This window comes from Schistocerca americana, chromosome 8 (assembly GCF_021461395.2).
Source record: "Schistocerca americana isolate TAMUIC-IGC-003095 chromosome 8, iqSchAmer2.1, whole genome shotgun sequence".
In the NCBI taxonomy this organism is placed as follows: domain Eukaryota; kingdom Metazoa; phylum Arthropoda; class Insecta; order Orthoptera; family Acrididae; genus Schistocerca; species Schistocerca americana.
The window spans coordinates 190,648,222-190,665,683 of record NC_060126.1 but is presented as its reverse complement, the minus strand read 5'-3'; the positions used below and the strand labels follow the sequence as shown (position 1 = coordinate 190,665,683).

Here is a 17,462-nt window from a genome sequence, read left to right as displayed (position 1 = left end):
ATTTCTATATTTCTCCTGAACTCTACATGAGGTCAGCTTCTACCAGTTTTTCCATGTTCCTGTAGGTAACTTATGTTTATATTCTGCAGCCATGACTTATTAAATTGACAGCTTGAAAATCGTAAAAGCTTAGACAACACGTGACAAATAACTAATTGAAGTGTTGTTTGTTTGCAAATAATTCTAAATAACAAATGCAAATCCTGCAACCATATTTTTTGACTGTGCCAAAAATAACATACCTCTAACAGACAGTCTTCAACAGGTGCCCCACTGTCAATGAGCCACAGCACGAGCACAGTGTGCGGGTCAAGGCCAGCAGGCAGGGCCTGCACCTGTGCTGCCGGCTGTGGCTGCGGTGGCGGCCACTGTGACCTGACCATGTGCATGGCCAATGACGGGACCTCCTCCACGGGGAGCTGCCGCCCAAACTGGGAGAGCGACACGGCCAGCATGCCATGACCTGCCGCAGCAGAGCACAAGTACTTCTGCGTGCAGTGCTTCACGTCGAGCAGCCACTCGGCGAAACTGTGGTGGAAGAGCTGTGGTGGGCTCCCGCTGCTGCCACCCTGCGGTCAAAGAGGAGTGTACTGTTAATGACAGCATGGACTCACTTATACTGAACAACACAATTAATCAACAGGTGTTATCGCAAATCACTGCATTTCCCGTATTCAGAAAATACAGGCCATTTGCTCATATTTAATCGTTGGTGCTAAGTTTGTCATGGAGCAGTTCTCCTGGAAGTAAATCTTTGTGCCATTACAGTCTAAGCCTCCTAGATGCTGTGAATGAATAGGGTCCAAGTAAATCTCCAACAGATGGCCTCTATGAACTCGGAGTAGTGTCACGTCCTCAAATCCCACATGCAAGGTGAGTAACCTACTTCACTTCTGAAATTTTTTTAATACACTAAATATGTTCTTAATCTATTCTCAGTTTGACAAACAGTCACTACAGCCTCATATCATACGCAACAGGGTGTTACTGTAATCTGATTAACCACCACCATTTATGTATCAAACACATTTTTTCAGATGAAATTATGTGGCTTTATGATTCCATAACAGTAATTCAAGTTGAGTTCTGCTGCTTGTTATCTATTCTCCTTAAGTACATACATCCTCAGCTAATTCTTCATTACGGAAAATCAGTGCATATCTCAAACACATATACAAATTAATAAAGCTACACTACTAAATATATACTACTATACAAGGACGATGTACTTGAGGACAATATTATGGAAATGGAAGAGGATGTAGATGAAGACGAAATGGGAGATAAGATACTGCGTGAAGAGTTTGACAGAGCACTCAAAGACCTGAGTCGAAACAAGGCCCTGGGAGTAGACAACATTCCATTAGAACTACTGATGGCCTTGGGAGAGCCAGTCCTGACAAAACTCTACCATCTGGTGAGCAAGATGTATGAGACAGGCAAAATACCCTTAGACGTCAAGAAGAATATAATAATTCCAATCCCACAGAAAGCAGGTGTTGACAGATGTGAAAATTACCGAACTATCAGTTTAATAAGTCACAGCTGCAAAATACTAACGCGAATTCTTTACAGACGAATGGAAAAACTGGTAGAAGCGGACCTCAGGGAAGATCAGTTTGGATTCCGTAGAAATGTTGGAACACGTGAGGCAATACTAACCTTACGACTTATCTTAGCAGAAAGATTAAGAAAAGGCAAACCTACGTTTCTAGCATTTGTAGACTTAGAGAAAGCTTTTGACAATGTTAACTGGAATACTCTCTTTCAAATTCTGAAGGTGGCAGGTATAAAATACAGGGAGCGAAAGGCTATTTACAATTTGTACAGAAATCAGATGGCAGTTATAAGAGTCGAGGGGCATGAAAGGGAAGCAGTGGTTGGGAAAGGAGTGAGACAGGGTTGTAGCCTCTCCCCGATGTTATTCAATCTGTATATTGAGCAAGCAGTAAAGGAAACAAAAGAAAAATTCGGAGTAGGTATTAAAATTCATGGAGAAGAAGTAAAAACTTTGAGGTTCGCCGATGACATTGTAATTCTGTCAGAGACAGCAAAGGACTTGGAAGAGCAGTTGAACGGAATGGACAGTGTCTTGAAAGGAGGATATAAGATGAACATCAACAAAAGCAAAACGAGGATAATGGAATGTAGTCAAATTAAATCGGGTCATGCTGAGGGAATTAGATTAGGAAATGAGACACTTAAAGTAGTAAAGGAGTTTTGCTATTTAGAGAGTAAAATAACTGATGATGGTCGAAGTAGAGAGGATATAAAATGTAGACTGGCAATGGCAAGGAAATCGTTTCTGAAGAAGAGAAATTTGTTAACATCGAGTATAGATTTAAGTGTCAGGAAGTCGTTTCTGAAAGTATTTGTATGGAGTGTAGCCATGTATGGAAGTGAAACATGGACGATAACTAGTTTGGACAAGAAGAGAACAGAAGCTTTCGAAATGTGGTGCTACAGAAGAATGCTGAAGATAAGGTGGGTAGATCATGTAACTAATGAGGAGGTATTGAATAGGATTGGGGAGAAGAGAAGTTTGTGGCACAACTTGACTAGAAGAAGGGATCGGTTGGTAGGACATGTTTTGAGGCATCAAGGGATCACAAATCTAGCATTGGAGGGCAGCATGGTGGGTAAAAATCTAAGAGGGAGACCGAGAGATGAATACACTAAGCAGATTCAGAAGGATGTAGGTTGCAGTAGGTACTGGGAGATGAAGAAGCTTGCACAGGATAGAGTAGCATGGAGAGCTGCATCAAACCAGTCTCACGACTGAAGACCACAACAACAACAACTAAATATTTTATGAGAGGCACAAATTAAATGGGCTTCACCATTTTTTCTACTACACATGATCTACGAACACTTTCAATTCCACTGTACATCATTCACAATTAATCAACTATCTCCTAGCTTGTCGAAGTATTTTATTATTAACAGAAGCATAAAATTCTGATTAGTCTTTATTCAATAAAACAAAAGAATATCAGATAAATCTAGTATGTACTTCAAGACATCCTCTTTTTTTTTTTTTTTTGACCCTTCATCATAATTATCTACATCTACATCTACACTCTGCAAACCACTGTGATGTGCATGGCAGAGAGTACATCCCATTGTACCAGGGTTTCTCCCTGTTCCATTCATGTAAGATGTGCAGGAAGAGTGATTGTTTGAATGCCTCTGTCCATTCAGTAATTATTGTAATCTTATCCTCTTGATCCTTATGTGAGTAATATATAAGGGATTGTAGTATATTCCTACAGTAATAATTTAAAGCTGGTTCTTGAAACTTTGCTAATACATTTCCTCAGGATAGTTTACACTTATCTTCAAGAGTCTTCCAGTTCAATACCTTCAGTATCCCTGTGACACTTTCCCACAGATTAAGCAAACCTGTGGCCATTCATTCTGCCCTTCTCTGCTTATGTCCAGTATTCCTTTGTTAGTCCTATCAGGTACAGATCCCACACACTTGAGCAATATTCTAGAACTGGACGCACAAGTGATTTGTAAGCACTCTCCTTTGTACATTGATTACACTTACCCAGTATTCTATCAATAAACTGAAGTCTACCGCGTGCTTTACCCATGACTGAACCAGTATTGACCATTCCATTTCATATCCCTATGAATTGTTATACCCAGGTATTTTGTATGTGTTCTAGAGTGACTCATTGATATTATAGTTATAGGATAGTACATTTTTTTGATGTGTGAAGCACACAATTTTACATTTGTGAACATTTAGAGCAAGTTGCCAATCTCTGCGCCACACTGAAATCTTATTAAAATCTGACTGAATACTTATGATGTTTCTTTCAGATAGAATTCATTATAGATAACTGCATCATCTGCAAAAAATAAACTGGTTTTACTGTTAATACTGTCTGCAAAACCATTAATACACAACATGAACAGCAAGGGTTCTAACAGACTTCCCTGGGACACATCCACAGTTACTTCAATGTCTGATGATGACTCTCCATCCTAAGTAACATGATGTGTCCTCCCTACCAAAAAGTCCTCAACCCAGTCACAAATTTCACTTGATACCCCCATATGTTGAACTTTTGACAATAAATGCAGGTGTGACACTGAGTCAACTTGCTTTCCAGACATTGAGAAATACTGCATCTACCTGGTTGCCGTGATCGAAAGTTTTCAGTACGTTGTATGAGGAAACTGCAAGTTAGGTTTCACAAATCCATGCTGGTTGGTACTGAGGAGGCCTTCTCTTCAAGAGATCTCATTGTGTTTGGGGTCAGAGTAGGTTTCAAAATCTTACAACAAATCGACGTATAGGATACTGAACAGTAGTTTTGTGTGTGTCTGTCTATCTATAGCCCTACGCTAATGTTTATGGCACAATTTTAAGTTACTATGGAGATTAGGTGCTGCTCCAACTGTGGCAATGGACTGCCCACACAAGCATACTTGCAAGACAAACCTTTGATCTACATAAACTACAACAGATATGCTTCTCTGTATGACACAAAGTATACAGGAATACACTGTGGCAATGTATATCCACAACCTTTCATCAAATGACCACCTCATCCAGTTCCTCATCTTCCCTAAGAAATCACTGTAGATAAACCCAGGGAAAACACACTAAGTGACGGTCTGGTTTACTCATATGTTGACCAGACTAAATATCTGTTTATACTTTTGATCAGATGCCTGAACACCTGTTGGCTCCAGTTGGGCTACAATTTTCTTTGGCAGCTAAGATAGTACTGGAGGTAATTGGTGTACACTACTCAGAACTCTTGAGTTGCTCATCAGTTCACAGGGCCTACTGAGCAGCTTTAGGTGGCAGTTCAGAATGAAGTTTCACGATGCAGCATCATTTGTGGATTGTTTATGCAGTCACAGAAATCATTGCTTAGAATCAATAGTTGTTCAACAGAATCAAAACAACCAATGAAAAATTGTTGCTTCCCCATTTGCGAAGTGTGTGCTGTAATTTTTTTTTTTTTGTGCAAAAGGATCTTAAGCATCTCAAACTCATGAGGATGTGTGCCTACAGTAATGAGTGGAGGAAAGTTTACACAATGATTTTGATACTTTAAAAGGAACTTTTAAAATGCTGGTGATGTGATGATTTGCAGAGTGACTGCCCCAGGTATGTAGACCACTGGAATCTTATAACTAGTGGGCCACAAACTGGGACTGATCCACAATTGATGCCCTGGTTGACAAAGTTATTTGGATGCACCATTGTTTACACAGTTGACACTGAGAAGATCAAATACACTGAGAAGATCAAATAACAAAACTGTGTGCAAGGTGCATACTGAAAATGCTTATCGAACAACACAAAAACAGAAAAGAATATCAAACAGCTGAGTATTTTTTACTGTTGTCAACAAGATGGAGATGATTTGTTTTCTGGCATGGTTATGAGTGGCAAGACACTAGTATCTTATATAAATGCAGAATAACAATGACAACCAATGCAGAGGTGCCATTCAACTTCACCAGAACCAAAAGAATTCAGGCAATCTCATTATTGAGTTTTAAAATGTTGGCTACCATTTTCTAGGATGAAAGGTGTGTTCTTTCCTTGACTTCATAGAATTTGGGTCAACTATTACAGCTGATGTGTACTGTGAAACACTCAGCAAACTAAGATGTACCATTTAAAACTGAAAGTCTAGACAACATTCAGCATTTCTGTTAGGAGCTTTTCAATCGTTTGCTCTATAGTTCCAACCACACACCCAGTGACTCTTGCCTCTCAAATAAATTTTCACTCTATGGAGTAGTGCACACTGACCTGAAACTTCCCAGCAGGTGAAAACTGTGAGCCTACCCAGAACAACATCTGGATATATCCATCAGCAGAGCATTTCCGAACACGAAAGATGAAGGTTCAAAGTTTGATTCCCTGTCTGGTACACAATTTTGATCTGGTAGGAAGTTTCACTATTATTTCATTTTGCATTTGAAACAACAGGTTGTTCAAAGAACACAAGACTCATAGTCAGTTGGTTTAATTAATTTGCAGAGTTCTTCCTTGCAGATGAACTGAAGATGTTAGTGTGACTCACAAAAAGGTGCTTGGAAGTGGATGGCAATTACGTGGAAAAGAGGATTACATTTTCAGGGAAAAACTGCCAATAAAACCTTTTCTAATGAATACAGAGTGAACATCAATAAAACTGACAAACTACAGGGATGGGTTTCCGACCGGAAATGGAGGAAAAAGGTCCTACGAACATATGTCTGGAAACAGACGGTGTATGTGGAACGACAACAAATTGTCTTGGAAGACAAAACAGAACTGCACTGCAGTCATGTCACAACAGATGTCCAAAGTGGCCTCCACCAGATGCAGTGCATTCAGTTGTCATGCATGATACACAATCATACTTTGGCTTACACCATGTTGGCAGGCCACTTGCACTAAGCTTTACTAGGGTTTTTCTCAGTATCGTGTAGAACAAGGTCTTTCAATCTGATGTACGCACAGTCTGCCACCTTCCTATACATTCATCTGTCTGAAAGGACCCCTGATCACACAAATGTTCAAAAAAAGACTTGAAGTATTGCGTGATGTATTAGGTGTCTTTGGGTGATTTTGTTTTGTTATAGCCATGCTGCCTATCCATCTGCTTGGTGGTACACAAACACCACCTCAACTTGTTCCCAACATGAGTACCAGACCATTATGCTGCTTACAGTATGCCACGTCAATCACAAAGCCTGCAACACACAAGGAGCACACATCACATGGTCAGAGGAACTTTCATTCATCAGCACCGCCTACTGTGCTAACAATGCATTTGCAGGCATACGTTTTTCCTCCATTTTCTGTTATGAATCTGTTCCTGCAGTTTGTCGGTTTTATTAATGTTCACCTTGTATTTTTACTATGGTAGAACAGCTCTTACCTTTTGAACACACCTCATATGTTTACGAACACAGGCTCTTTCCCAAACATGCCAATGGCGTAATTAATGTGGCTCATAGTGCACTTTAGGAACAGGACCTGGTTTGTGGACTCTTTATTTTTCACAGCAGCTACAGAAATTATTATTCCTTTTTATAATGAGCAAATTGCCTTTCTTCTCAAAACTTCTCCACATTGTACAGGGTAATTCAAGAAGAATACCGAAACTTTGAAAATCTGTATTTAATCAAATAAACATGATGGGACCTTGGGTAATTAATCAATGTGAAAAGTGTTTGGAGTTTTTTTTCAGTAGAACACAAGTTCCTTAATGTTCAATATGACTGCCTTTAGACCCTCGAACGACATCCCCCTGATACTCGAACTCATTCCACACTCTGTAGCATCTCTGGCATAACAGTTTGGATAGCTACAGTTATTCCCTCTTTTAGTTTCTCAGTGTTAGCTGGTAGATGTAGTTGAAACACCATATCTTTAACATACCCTCATACAAAAAAATTACAGAGGCTGAGGTCATGGTTTATTGGAGGCCAGTGATAAAGGGCTGTCATGAGCTGCCTACCAGCCAGTCCATTGCCACGTATATCTTTCATTCAAATAGGCACGGTCAGATAAGTGCCAATGAGGTGGGGGGCCATCCTGCTGGAATATGAGTGGACATACCACTTCTTCAAGTTGAGGGGACAGCCAATACTGCAACATAACCAGATAGGTTTGCCCAATTACTGTTGCACCTTTGAAGGAAAAGGGAACAAAAACTTTATTGGCTGAAATGGCACAGAAAACATTCACCTTAGGTGAATCACATTCATGTTGAAATTTTTCCCAAAGATTTTCAGTGCCCCATATATGGACACTGTGCAGATTCACTTTCCATGTTATGTGAAATGTTGCTTCAGCGCTAAAACTAGCTTTGAAATAAACCAGTCATCTGTTCCCATTTTCTCAAAGACAGACTAGCAGAACTCTATTCTTTTCATCTTATCACCTTTGTAAAGTACTTGAACCAATTGCGGATGATAAGGTTTCATTACTAACCTTTTCCTTAGGACTCAGCAAATGGACAGATGCAGAATTTGCAGCTCTATGCTAGCTCGGTGGGTTGATTTTCTTGGACTGCAAGCCAATGCTTCCTGAATGCAGCCAACATTTACTTCACTCATGCATGGCTGTTCGGAACTTTCTTTGGTTGATTGGTTAGTTGATTTGGAGGAGAAACCAAACAGTGAGGTCATAGGTTCCATCAGATTAGGGAAGGATGGGGAAGGAAATCGACCATGTCCTTTCAAAGAAACCATCCTGGCAATTGCCTGAAGTGATTTAGGGAAATCACAGAAAAACTATATCAGGATGGCCAGATGCGGGTTTGAATCGTCATCCTCCTGAATGTGAGTCTAGTGTGCTAACCACTGCACCATCTCACTCATTCACCCTTTCTTTGTGAACTGTTTATATCAAAGTACATTTGCTGTACTCAATAACACAAAAAGCTTCTTGATGAGTCATCCCCATCATTGTACTGACAATGGAAATGAAGGTTACATGTTCAACAGCGCTCCTAGGGACCAAATGAAACTTCAGAGATTCCTTCAATCAGCAACAGAAAGAGTGTAGCTCTTTTTTTTTCTTCTTTGTAGAGTTATTGATTTTCAAAGTTGTGGTATTCATTTTTGAACCTTTGATTGTGGCACCATACACAATCATTAAACCGGCTCCAGGGAGGTAGGGTCCCCTTCCTTATTCCTCCACTGGGGAAATTCCTGTATGGCGCATCCACACAATGCGGGGGTGGGCATCCTACACTTCAGTTGGCCGGGGTGCTATGATGGCTGAGTTCAGGCAGGGACCCAATCCCGTGGGGTATAACATGGAACCCATGCCCAGGGTTACGGGTGAAGAACTTAATGGCAGCGATGGCAGAGAAGAAAAACTTAGGAGTAGCGTAGCTGGCAGATGGGGCAACCCTCCTTTCTGGGGATTAAATGAAAAGGGAACCACTGCCTTGTGGTGGAGGAGAAACTACAAAGACTAAGGGAGACAACTCCAACAGAAAATTCTTGCGTTAGGCCTAGCAAGCCTGTAGGAAAGTCTTCATATATTGCTTTCAAAACACAGACAAGCCTCAGAATGAACCACTCAGGATTTGACCCCACTGCTTCTTCTTTAAGTACTGGTGTGAATGATGGGAGACCTGATGATATTCATCAGTACAAGGAAAGGAAACCAAATGGACTAAAAAATAACCTACATATTGACACTATTAATATATTAACCCTCAATGGAAAAATGGAAGAAATGACAGATGTACTAACAGAGAGAAAGTTAGATATTTTGGGATTAAGCGAAATGAAGTGGAAGGTAAAAGCTGAGAAGAATTTGAGAGGAGGAGGAAAACTGTACTGGAGTGGGAATAACAGGTTTGGAAGAAATGGTGTGGCAGTGATGGTGAATAAGAATGTACAAAGCTGTATTGAAAGTGTGAGATGTATATCAAACAGGATCATAATCTTAAACCTGAGATTACAAAAAGAAACACTAAAAGTTATCCAGATTTATGCACCTCATGCACGATGTAGCAAAGAAAAGAAGATGGACTTTGAAAATGAGTTAGAGAATCATATAGAGAGTGCTAATATGGTGATGGGAGATTTTAATGCACAGGTAGGCAAAGACAGAAAGGGATTTGAGCATGTATTGGGATGTTTTGGATATGGAGGCAGAAATGAAGAAAGGGAAAGACTCCTGGCTTTGTGCTATAGGAATGGAATGAAAATAGCAAACAGCTGGTTTATGAAGAGAGAAAGTCATGTTATCACCAGATACAGATGGAATGGAAGAACCAAGAGTAATTGATTATATTCTAGTAGATAGTGAATGGGGAGAGGAAGTAACAAATGTGAAGGTAATTCCAAGTATGAGTGCAGATGGAGACCATATATTACTGTTGGGACAATGGGAAATGGATCAATGTGTGACAAATAGAAAACACAAGAAAGTGATGAGGATACAGGATTGGGAACTGAAGGAGAGTGAAAGTGCTGAGAAGCATAGGGAATTAATCACACAAAAATTTCCAAAAGAAGTTTTCTGTGATGTAGAAAAAGAATGGAGTTTATTCACAGGCACTTTAGTCAAAGCAGCACAAAAAGTATGTGTTAGAACATCTGGAAAGGAAAAAGTAAGACAGACACGTTGGTGGGATGATACCACAATCCAAGCAGTTAGAAGAAAAAATGGAGCATGAAGAAAGTGGTGGAAAACTAAAAATGACGAGGACCATAAAATATATAGAGAGGAAAAGAAGGCGTGCAAAGAAATAGTGTAAACAGCAAAGAAAAAGGCATGGGAAGAGTTTACACACACACACACACACACACACACACACACACACACACACACACACACAAAAAAAAAAAAACCACTTGAAGATGTGAAGAGCAATAAGAAAATGTTCTATAAAATGATGAAAAATAAAAGGAAGGCTTCTGAAGATGGAAACAGAGGATGGTACTGTGACTGAACATCCAGGGAATAAAAAAGATCTCTGGAGAGAACATTTTAAGAAACTGTTAAATGCTGAGGAGCGCATACACAAGGAAACAACAAATAATGCAGAAATTGAGAGAAGTTGGGAAGTAGAATTAGGACAAATTACACAGGAAGAAACAGAAATAGCTGTGAAGAAGATGAATTGGGGGGGGGGGGGGAGCCCCAGGACCTGGTGAAGTATCAGAGGACATGATAAGAGCAACAGGTCCAGTGGGAATGCTGTGGCCGTATAGAGTACTACCAAGTGTGTGCAGAAATAGTACAATACCTGATGATTGGAGAAGAGGAGACATTGTTCCCTTCTTCAAAAAAGGCAATAAAAGACTTTGTAAAAACTACAGAGGAATAACCCTTATGAGTCATACAGCCAAGATTTTTTTTTTGACTTACTAAATCGAATAAGTGAAAAGAGAGAGAAAGAGCCGAGTGAAGAACAGCATGGGTTTAGGAAAGGAAGAAGCACGATTGACCTGATATTTTCTACCTGTCAACTGTTGGAAAAAAGTTGGGAGCATAACAAAAGGGTTTTTATAGACCTAGAAAAGGGAAAGACTCTGGGAAGAAATGAAGAAGATAGATACAGAAGATGGATACATTAATGTACATAGGACACAATTGTAGAATTAGAACACCATTGGGGAACTCTGAATACTTCAAAATAAGACAAGGACTTAAGCAAGGAAGTATCCTACCTCCTGCACTTTTTAATGTTGTGGCGGAGGGAATGAATAGGACAGTTAAAGATATAGTAAAAGAAAAAGCAAAAAGATTATTTTTGCAGATGATGTGGTAATATGGGGTGATAAAGAGGTAGATGTACAGTTACAACGTGGTGCGTGGAAGGAAATAATGAAAAGGCATCAATTAAAAATAAAAAAGATAAGAGTGAAGTAATGGTATTTGGAAGAGACAAAGGGATCAATGGAAATATTACTGTGGATGGAGAACCCCTAAAAGTGGTGGACAGTTTCACTTATTTAGGGAGTGAAATATCTAGTGATGGAAGAATAGCCAGCAAAATTAATAGGAGGTACAGAAGGGAGGCAATTTCTACCAAACAATAAAACACCTGATTTGAAATAAGGAAGTTTCAGAAAAAGCAAAACTCCTTATGTATAAGAGTTATTACTTCCCTATTGTCACCTGTGGAGGAGAAACATGGACAATGACAAAAAGGGACTGGAGCAGACTGCAATCAGGGGAAATGAAATTTCTCAAAGCAGTTAAGGTAAAAACAAGAATGAGAGTAGTAAGGAATGTAAATATTAGAAAGGGCCTTAAACAAGAAAGTATGAGAGAAGAAATTGAAAAAGAGAGATTAAGCTAGTATGGGCATGTTAAGAAGATGTGTGGGCAGAGACTCCCCAAAATTATGGGAGAACTAAAGATGGATGGAAAAAGACATACAGGGTACCCAAGAACATGGTGAAATATGGGAGTGAGAATATCTGTTGAAAGGAGAGGTGTGACCTGGCAACAAGTGGAGGAAGATAAGTGGTGGGAGGACCGAGCCAAATGGAGAGGACTCATCAGCACCCAGCAGAGAGAAAGAGAGAGAGAGAGAGAGAGAGAGAGAGTGTGTGTGTGTGTGTGTTTTAGTTATCCCTATTGCCCAAAACCTCGAAAACATTACTAGTTTTGTTTATAACTGTATCGCTCACTTAACCAAATAGTGATTGCTCTCATTATTTGCATTTCACACCAGTGACTAATTCATCAAATTATTATTTGTTGATATTAAATGCCCTTAATCTCAGCCCATCACAGATTTAGTTTTAAGTAATTGCAATTGAAAGCCTCTGTTATCCATGCACACCTCAATAAATTTCTATCAGACATCTAACAAGCTTCTTTATTTTTTTTTTTTAAGGTGTGCTAAGGCGGACTGCAAAGTTTTAATTTTGATAAAATGTGGGAACAGTAATAGTGGCTTCTAAATAAAATTATTTACCATCAAATTGTGGTTAATTGTTGTTTTACCTTCTAAAATATTCAGTAATACAAATTTTAAGTGGAAAGCTGTCTCTTCCAGAAGGTAATAACAGCTCAGAACCCTCCATTAAACAAGAGAGAAAAACATAGAATGTATAGTAAGCTACAACAACAGGTTGTCTGGCACATATAAGGCAAGAATTGCACACTATTGTATAATCTGAAGCTCTAGACACATTAAAATATACCTGTGCGAGTACTCTCCTCAAGAGGTGCAGTCTTCTGGCAAAGTCTTCTCTCGTGATCTGGCAGTTGTGCACCCTCACACACCGGAAGAGCGCGTCGTGCGACAGAGGCCGCCTCGCAGCTAGCATTGCGTTGAGCAGTGGCTGAACCTTGGCGAACTGTTTCCTGCTGAACAGCCGCTGGCACAGCCACAGGTACAGGCCATTCAGAGTTCCCGGTATTTCGCGAACCTGAGGATGTCGTATACAGACACATTTTAAAAAGGCACATTTATCTAAAATTACATTACAGTAATCATATTCTATACGAATATTTAGAGGCGTGTCCAAGATATGAAAAGAAGTCAGAGATACATGTGCTATATGACTGAGGACCTATTTTAAACTGCAGGCTTTCTCAGTGAATTCCACTGATGAAATCTTGAATTATCAGTTGAGTATAGTATCTCAATAAGTTTCCTACTCATCATCATCATCATCATCATCATCATCCAGTGAAGTTCACAAGGAGATTAAAAATAGGAAACATGTCAACCCTTTGCTTCAAGACGATGATGATATTGACAACACACAATAAGTAACACATCTGAATATGAACATCCCTATAATATGTCTTCACAAACATAACTTCAGTGTGCCATTTGTGTGCTGATTGTTCACTGGTGCAAGTGCAGTGGAAGATTAGTTACATTGCGAATTAACATATGTGCTATTTTAAATCTCTGGTAGTGATTTGTTCTGGCCAAAATTAAGCCCTGCCTATGGTAGCAGTAGCATTGGGGATTTTAGTACCTTCTAGATTTCTCACTAAATAGAGATTCTTGAACCTATAGAAGCAGGCTTTCATAGCACTGCTGGTGTCTCTATTCAAATGTAACCAGTTCAGCTTTTTTAGCACTCCCTTCACATTAAACTGTGTGTCTAACCAACATGCAACCACTCATAATGTCTTCCTTTGCATACGTTCAGTACCCCTATAGTATTTGGCATGGAGCCTACACACATTAGCAGTGTTTATTTATTTATTTAGCAGTCATGCCATTGTAGAAATGATCTTGTCATACGCAGAAATTAAGAATATGGAATGTGCAAAATGAAACTGCCTACTACATGTATCAGTAAATTTAAAATTTCTTTACATAAGAATAGTGTATAATAATTTCTTTCCCATCAATAACTACATAGGCCTATAGAATAAATAGTAATACATTGGGTTGGAGCATAAATTCACAGCATTTCTCCATACTTTTAATAAACACAACGGATACACATACCGGAGACCATAATCACCAACAATATATTCTCCCTCGCTATTTACAACAGTCTGCCAATACTGCAGTAACTTGCCGAACCTGTGACTGTAGAAATCACATGGTTTTGAAGCAACGAACTTGTCGAGCCATCTTTGGAGCGCATTTTAATCTGGAGAGAAAGTTCCTTTAAGGTTGTTCAACAGAGAGCAGAAAAGATGTAAATCTGAGGGCACTAAATCAGGTGAATGAAGTGCATACAATTGCTCTTGGACTGCGCCTACAAGACATCTCAGTTGCTGACAATAAATGTCAGCAGTGTCAGTTACACCCCACGGAAGCAATCTGTAGTACACCCATTGTCGCTGCTCCATCAGATGCATAATGTTATCTTTTATGGATGTGCATGTTTGTACTGGGACCTGCTGCTTATGTTAGCGTAGGTGCACCATTCCTCATTACCAGTAACAATACAGGATAGGAATGATTGGTGTTGTCCACGAGCCAATTTATTAATGGCAAGCAGAGATGCACACATGGCCACCTGCTGATTTTTTTTTTTTTTTTTTATTTTGGTTTAAAGCATGTGGAACCCGTATGCCTGATTTTTGAACCTTGGCCAATGCATGAAAATGTTGCATGATGGTGGAATGATCACTGCTCAAAAAGAGAAAACAATTTTCTTGTCATGTTCTGTCCACTGGGATTATCCACGTACATGTTACAAATGTTTTTGGCTGCATAAGCTGCTTTCAGCCCTCTGCTGACCTCAATTAGAAGAATATTTTGGGAATGTTCTGATTACTCCACTGGGCTCTCCATTTTCTAGCATCCACAGCTCCACTCACTATCCCTAAATGACAAATCAACATTATGTACACACAAACAGCAACACTGAACTACAAATAAAAAATGACAGTAGATAAATAAACCCATTGCAAGCAGAATACCAACATAAAAAACAAAAATGCTATGAACTGATGCACCAAACTAATAGATAGTAAAGTGGTACAATATAAAGTGAAATACACAAAAATATGAACTTCTCATACGAGTTATCACACAACTGCATTATATATATATATTGGAGATTAACTTATAAAATAAGTTTCTTGCCCTTAAAAATGTTGATTTACTAAAGAGCAACATTTATCAATTAAAAATTTTCTACGTATTAATTTAAAATTTATATTATCCTGTAAGTCTTTAATGAACTGCGCCAATGCATTATAGAGTTTAATATCCATACGGCTTAAATGTTTCTGAGTTCGTGATGTTTTGATTTCTTCTATGTGGATACCATTCCCCTTGACAGCATTTGTGTGGAGACTGCTTAGATTTGCTTTGCTTAAGAGTTCAAAAAGAATCACCCAATTTTTTTAAAAAAGTAACAATTTTGTTGTGTGAGATACGCGTGTCAACAAAGCGCTGTTGGAAAGAGCAAACTCTTGAGCTCTGCATGGTTTCCACTAGGTAACCACACTGGCATATGGAATTATGGGAATTTTTAAATCAAAGGATTACTGAATGATGGATCGGTCACACTGGACCAAATGATTCAGCCTTACGTTACTGGCCTCCAAGGTCATCAGACCTTGCTGTATGTGATTTTTTTCTTGTGGGGGTTAATAAAAGACACTGTTTATATGCCACCACTACCAACAACAATGAATGAACTGAGACATCGCTTAACAGCAGCTGTGAAAGCTATAACTAAAGACATGTTTGCTGCAGTGTGGGAACAATTTGAATACCACATTGACATATGCCATGCATCTCAAGGCATATTGAACACCTATGAAAATGTGTAAAAAAATCATTGTATATGTTTATTAGTTTCAGAAATACAGACGTGCCAAATCGGATGATTCTTTTTGATACACCTAGTATAAAGTGATGGAGAGTAAGTATTCCCAGTTTCCTGAAAAGAGGTCTGCAGTGAGCTCATGTAGGACTACTGGTAATTAAACGAACAGTCCACTTTTGCAAAATAAAAATTTATTTTAAATTAGATTTTGAACTGATCCAGAATGCTGTTCCACATGAAGCAACAGAATGAAAATATATCATTCTGATGCCTTTTAAAGTGCAAACATTTTCAGTAACTCTCAGTGCAAAGAAAGCTAATTTAAGTCTGTGTGTAAGGAAACTTAGTGTGTCATCCAGTTCTAGGTTGATGTCTTTGTCGTGACTCGTTTTACCAAACTGTATATACTTTGTTTTCTTTGCATTCAGTGTGGGTCTAAGCTTATTTGCACAGAACCAAGTCTCAATACTTATTAGGATGTTATCAGTGATGGAATGTCAAGAGTTTTTAAAGTTGCTCACTATTAGAGGGTAACGGTCCTAAGATGCTGCCTTAGCGTACTTCTCAAGGAACTCCTTTCTAGGAGAGGTTGTGTTAGTGAAAACTTAATTGAGTCATTGGAGGTATGTAAATCTGAAGTATGACAGATGGCATATGGGTGGAGGGCGGGGTTCTAATACAGTTAAACCAATGTGACCTCTGTAAACAATGAATTAATAAGCCAAAGTAGTCAACAGTTTACAAATATCTTGTGGTCACCAAGGATTTCATGAAAGAATGTAATGGAACATTCCAAAATTCGATGCAACACGATGGCTATGAGGCACTCGCAGCTTGCGGTTTGGCCGTATTGGGGAAGGCTACGAATGTGTTACCCGTGTGGTCAAATTCTTGAGCGTAAGTGAGGCCTACAGATTTTTCTCTATTTCCTTCAATAATTTCTACAAATATGACCTTCAGACACATACTTGTAAGGGATACGAAAACCGTAAAAACCCACCTTAAGAAACAAAAAGAAACTTTCAAATAGCTTACGCGAAAAAGCAACCGCCGTTAGAAAGCAACGGACTTGATAGCAACTGAGAGTAATGACAGATTTTGAATCTTCATTTCATCTAATCGTTCGTGAAACTCGCGCTCGGTGGTGAAATTTACATTACTGTATTGTAGTGCAAGTAGCGTGCCTTTGAGACAGTGGATAAAATTTTTGATGGGAAAAAAAACTTGAACCGTATCACAAAATTCATATTAAACGTCGATTAATGGCGTGTTCTCACACACACACACACACACACACACACTAGACTTGGCCACTGTTTCTATGTTTCGATACAGTGTATCGATACGTAGAACTGTTTCAGTGTTTCGGAACGGCTGTGGTTCACTGTTTCGAAACAGTGGTGTTTCATTCCGCTCATGTCTCGGATAACCGCACCATATTCGATCTCGAGCCAGACACAGAAACTGTATCATTGTTTCAGAATAAGGCTGTTTCAGTCCACTTGCGCTTGGAACGGACTAACTGTATCGAGACAGTGATGTTTCATTCCGTTCTGTGTCGTACGAGATTCGGGCTCGGCACAGATACTGAAACACAACATAGCACTTAATGAAACACTTTCAAGAGTGGCGAAATATTTTTGACAAGCAATAGAATGAAGCTTAAGATATCCGAAAATAAAGCTTCGTTTCTAGCTGACTGTCCTATTACGAAATGGCGTAACATCTGCTTTATAAACACTAACCAAACAATG

At 39.1% G+C, this 17,462-nt stretch overlaps 1 protein-coding gene across 1 annotated transcript in view; it reads right to left on the bottom strand.

Annotated features, from left to right (window-relative positions):
• Positions 1–17,462, bottom strand: part of LOC124544794 (ankyrin repeat domain-containing protein 50-like) — a 371,911-nt gene that overhangs the window by 98,768 nt on the left and 255,681 nt on the right. The window contains exons 7-8 of the mRNA XM_047123476.1: positions 12,655–12,882; positions 243–569 (exon numbers count right to left, since the gene is read on the bottom strand). Coding sequence (XP_046979432.1) covers positions 243–569; positions 12,655–12,882 — 555 coding nt within the window. The remainder of the gene's footprint in view (positions 1–242; positions 570–12,654; positions 12,883–17,462) is intronic.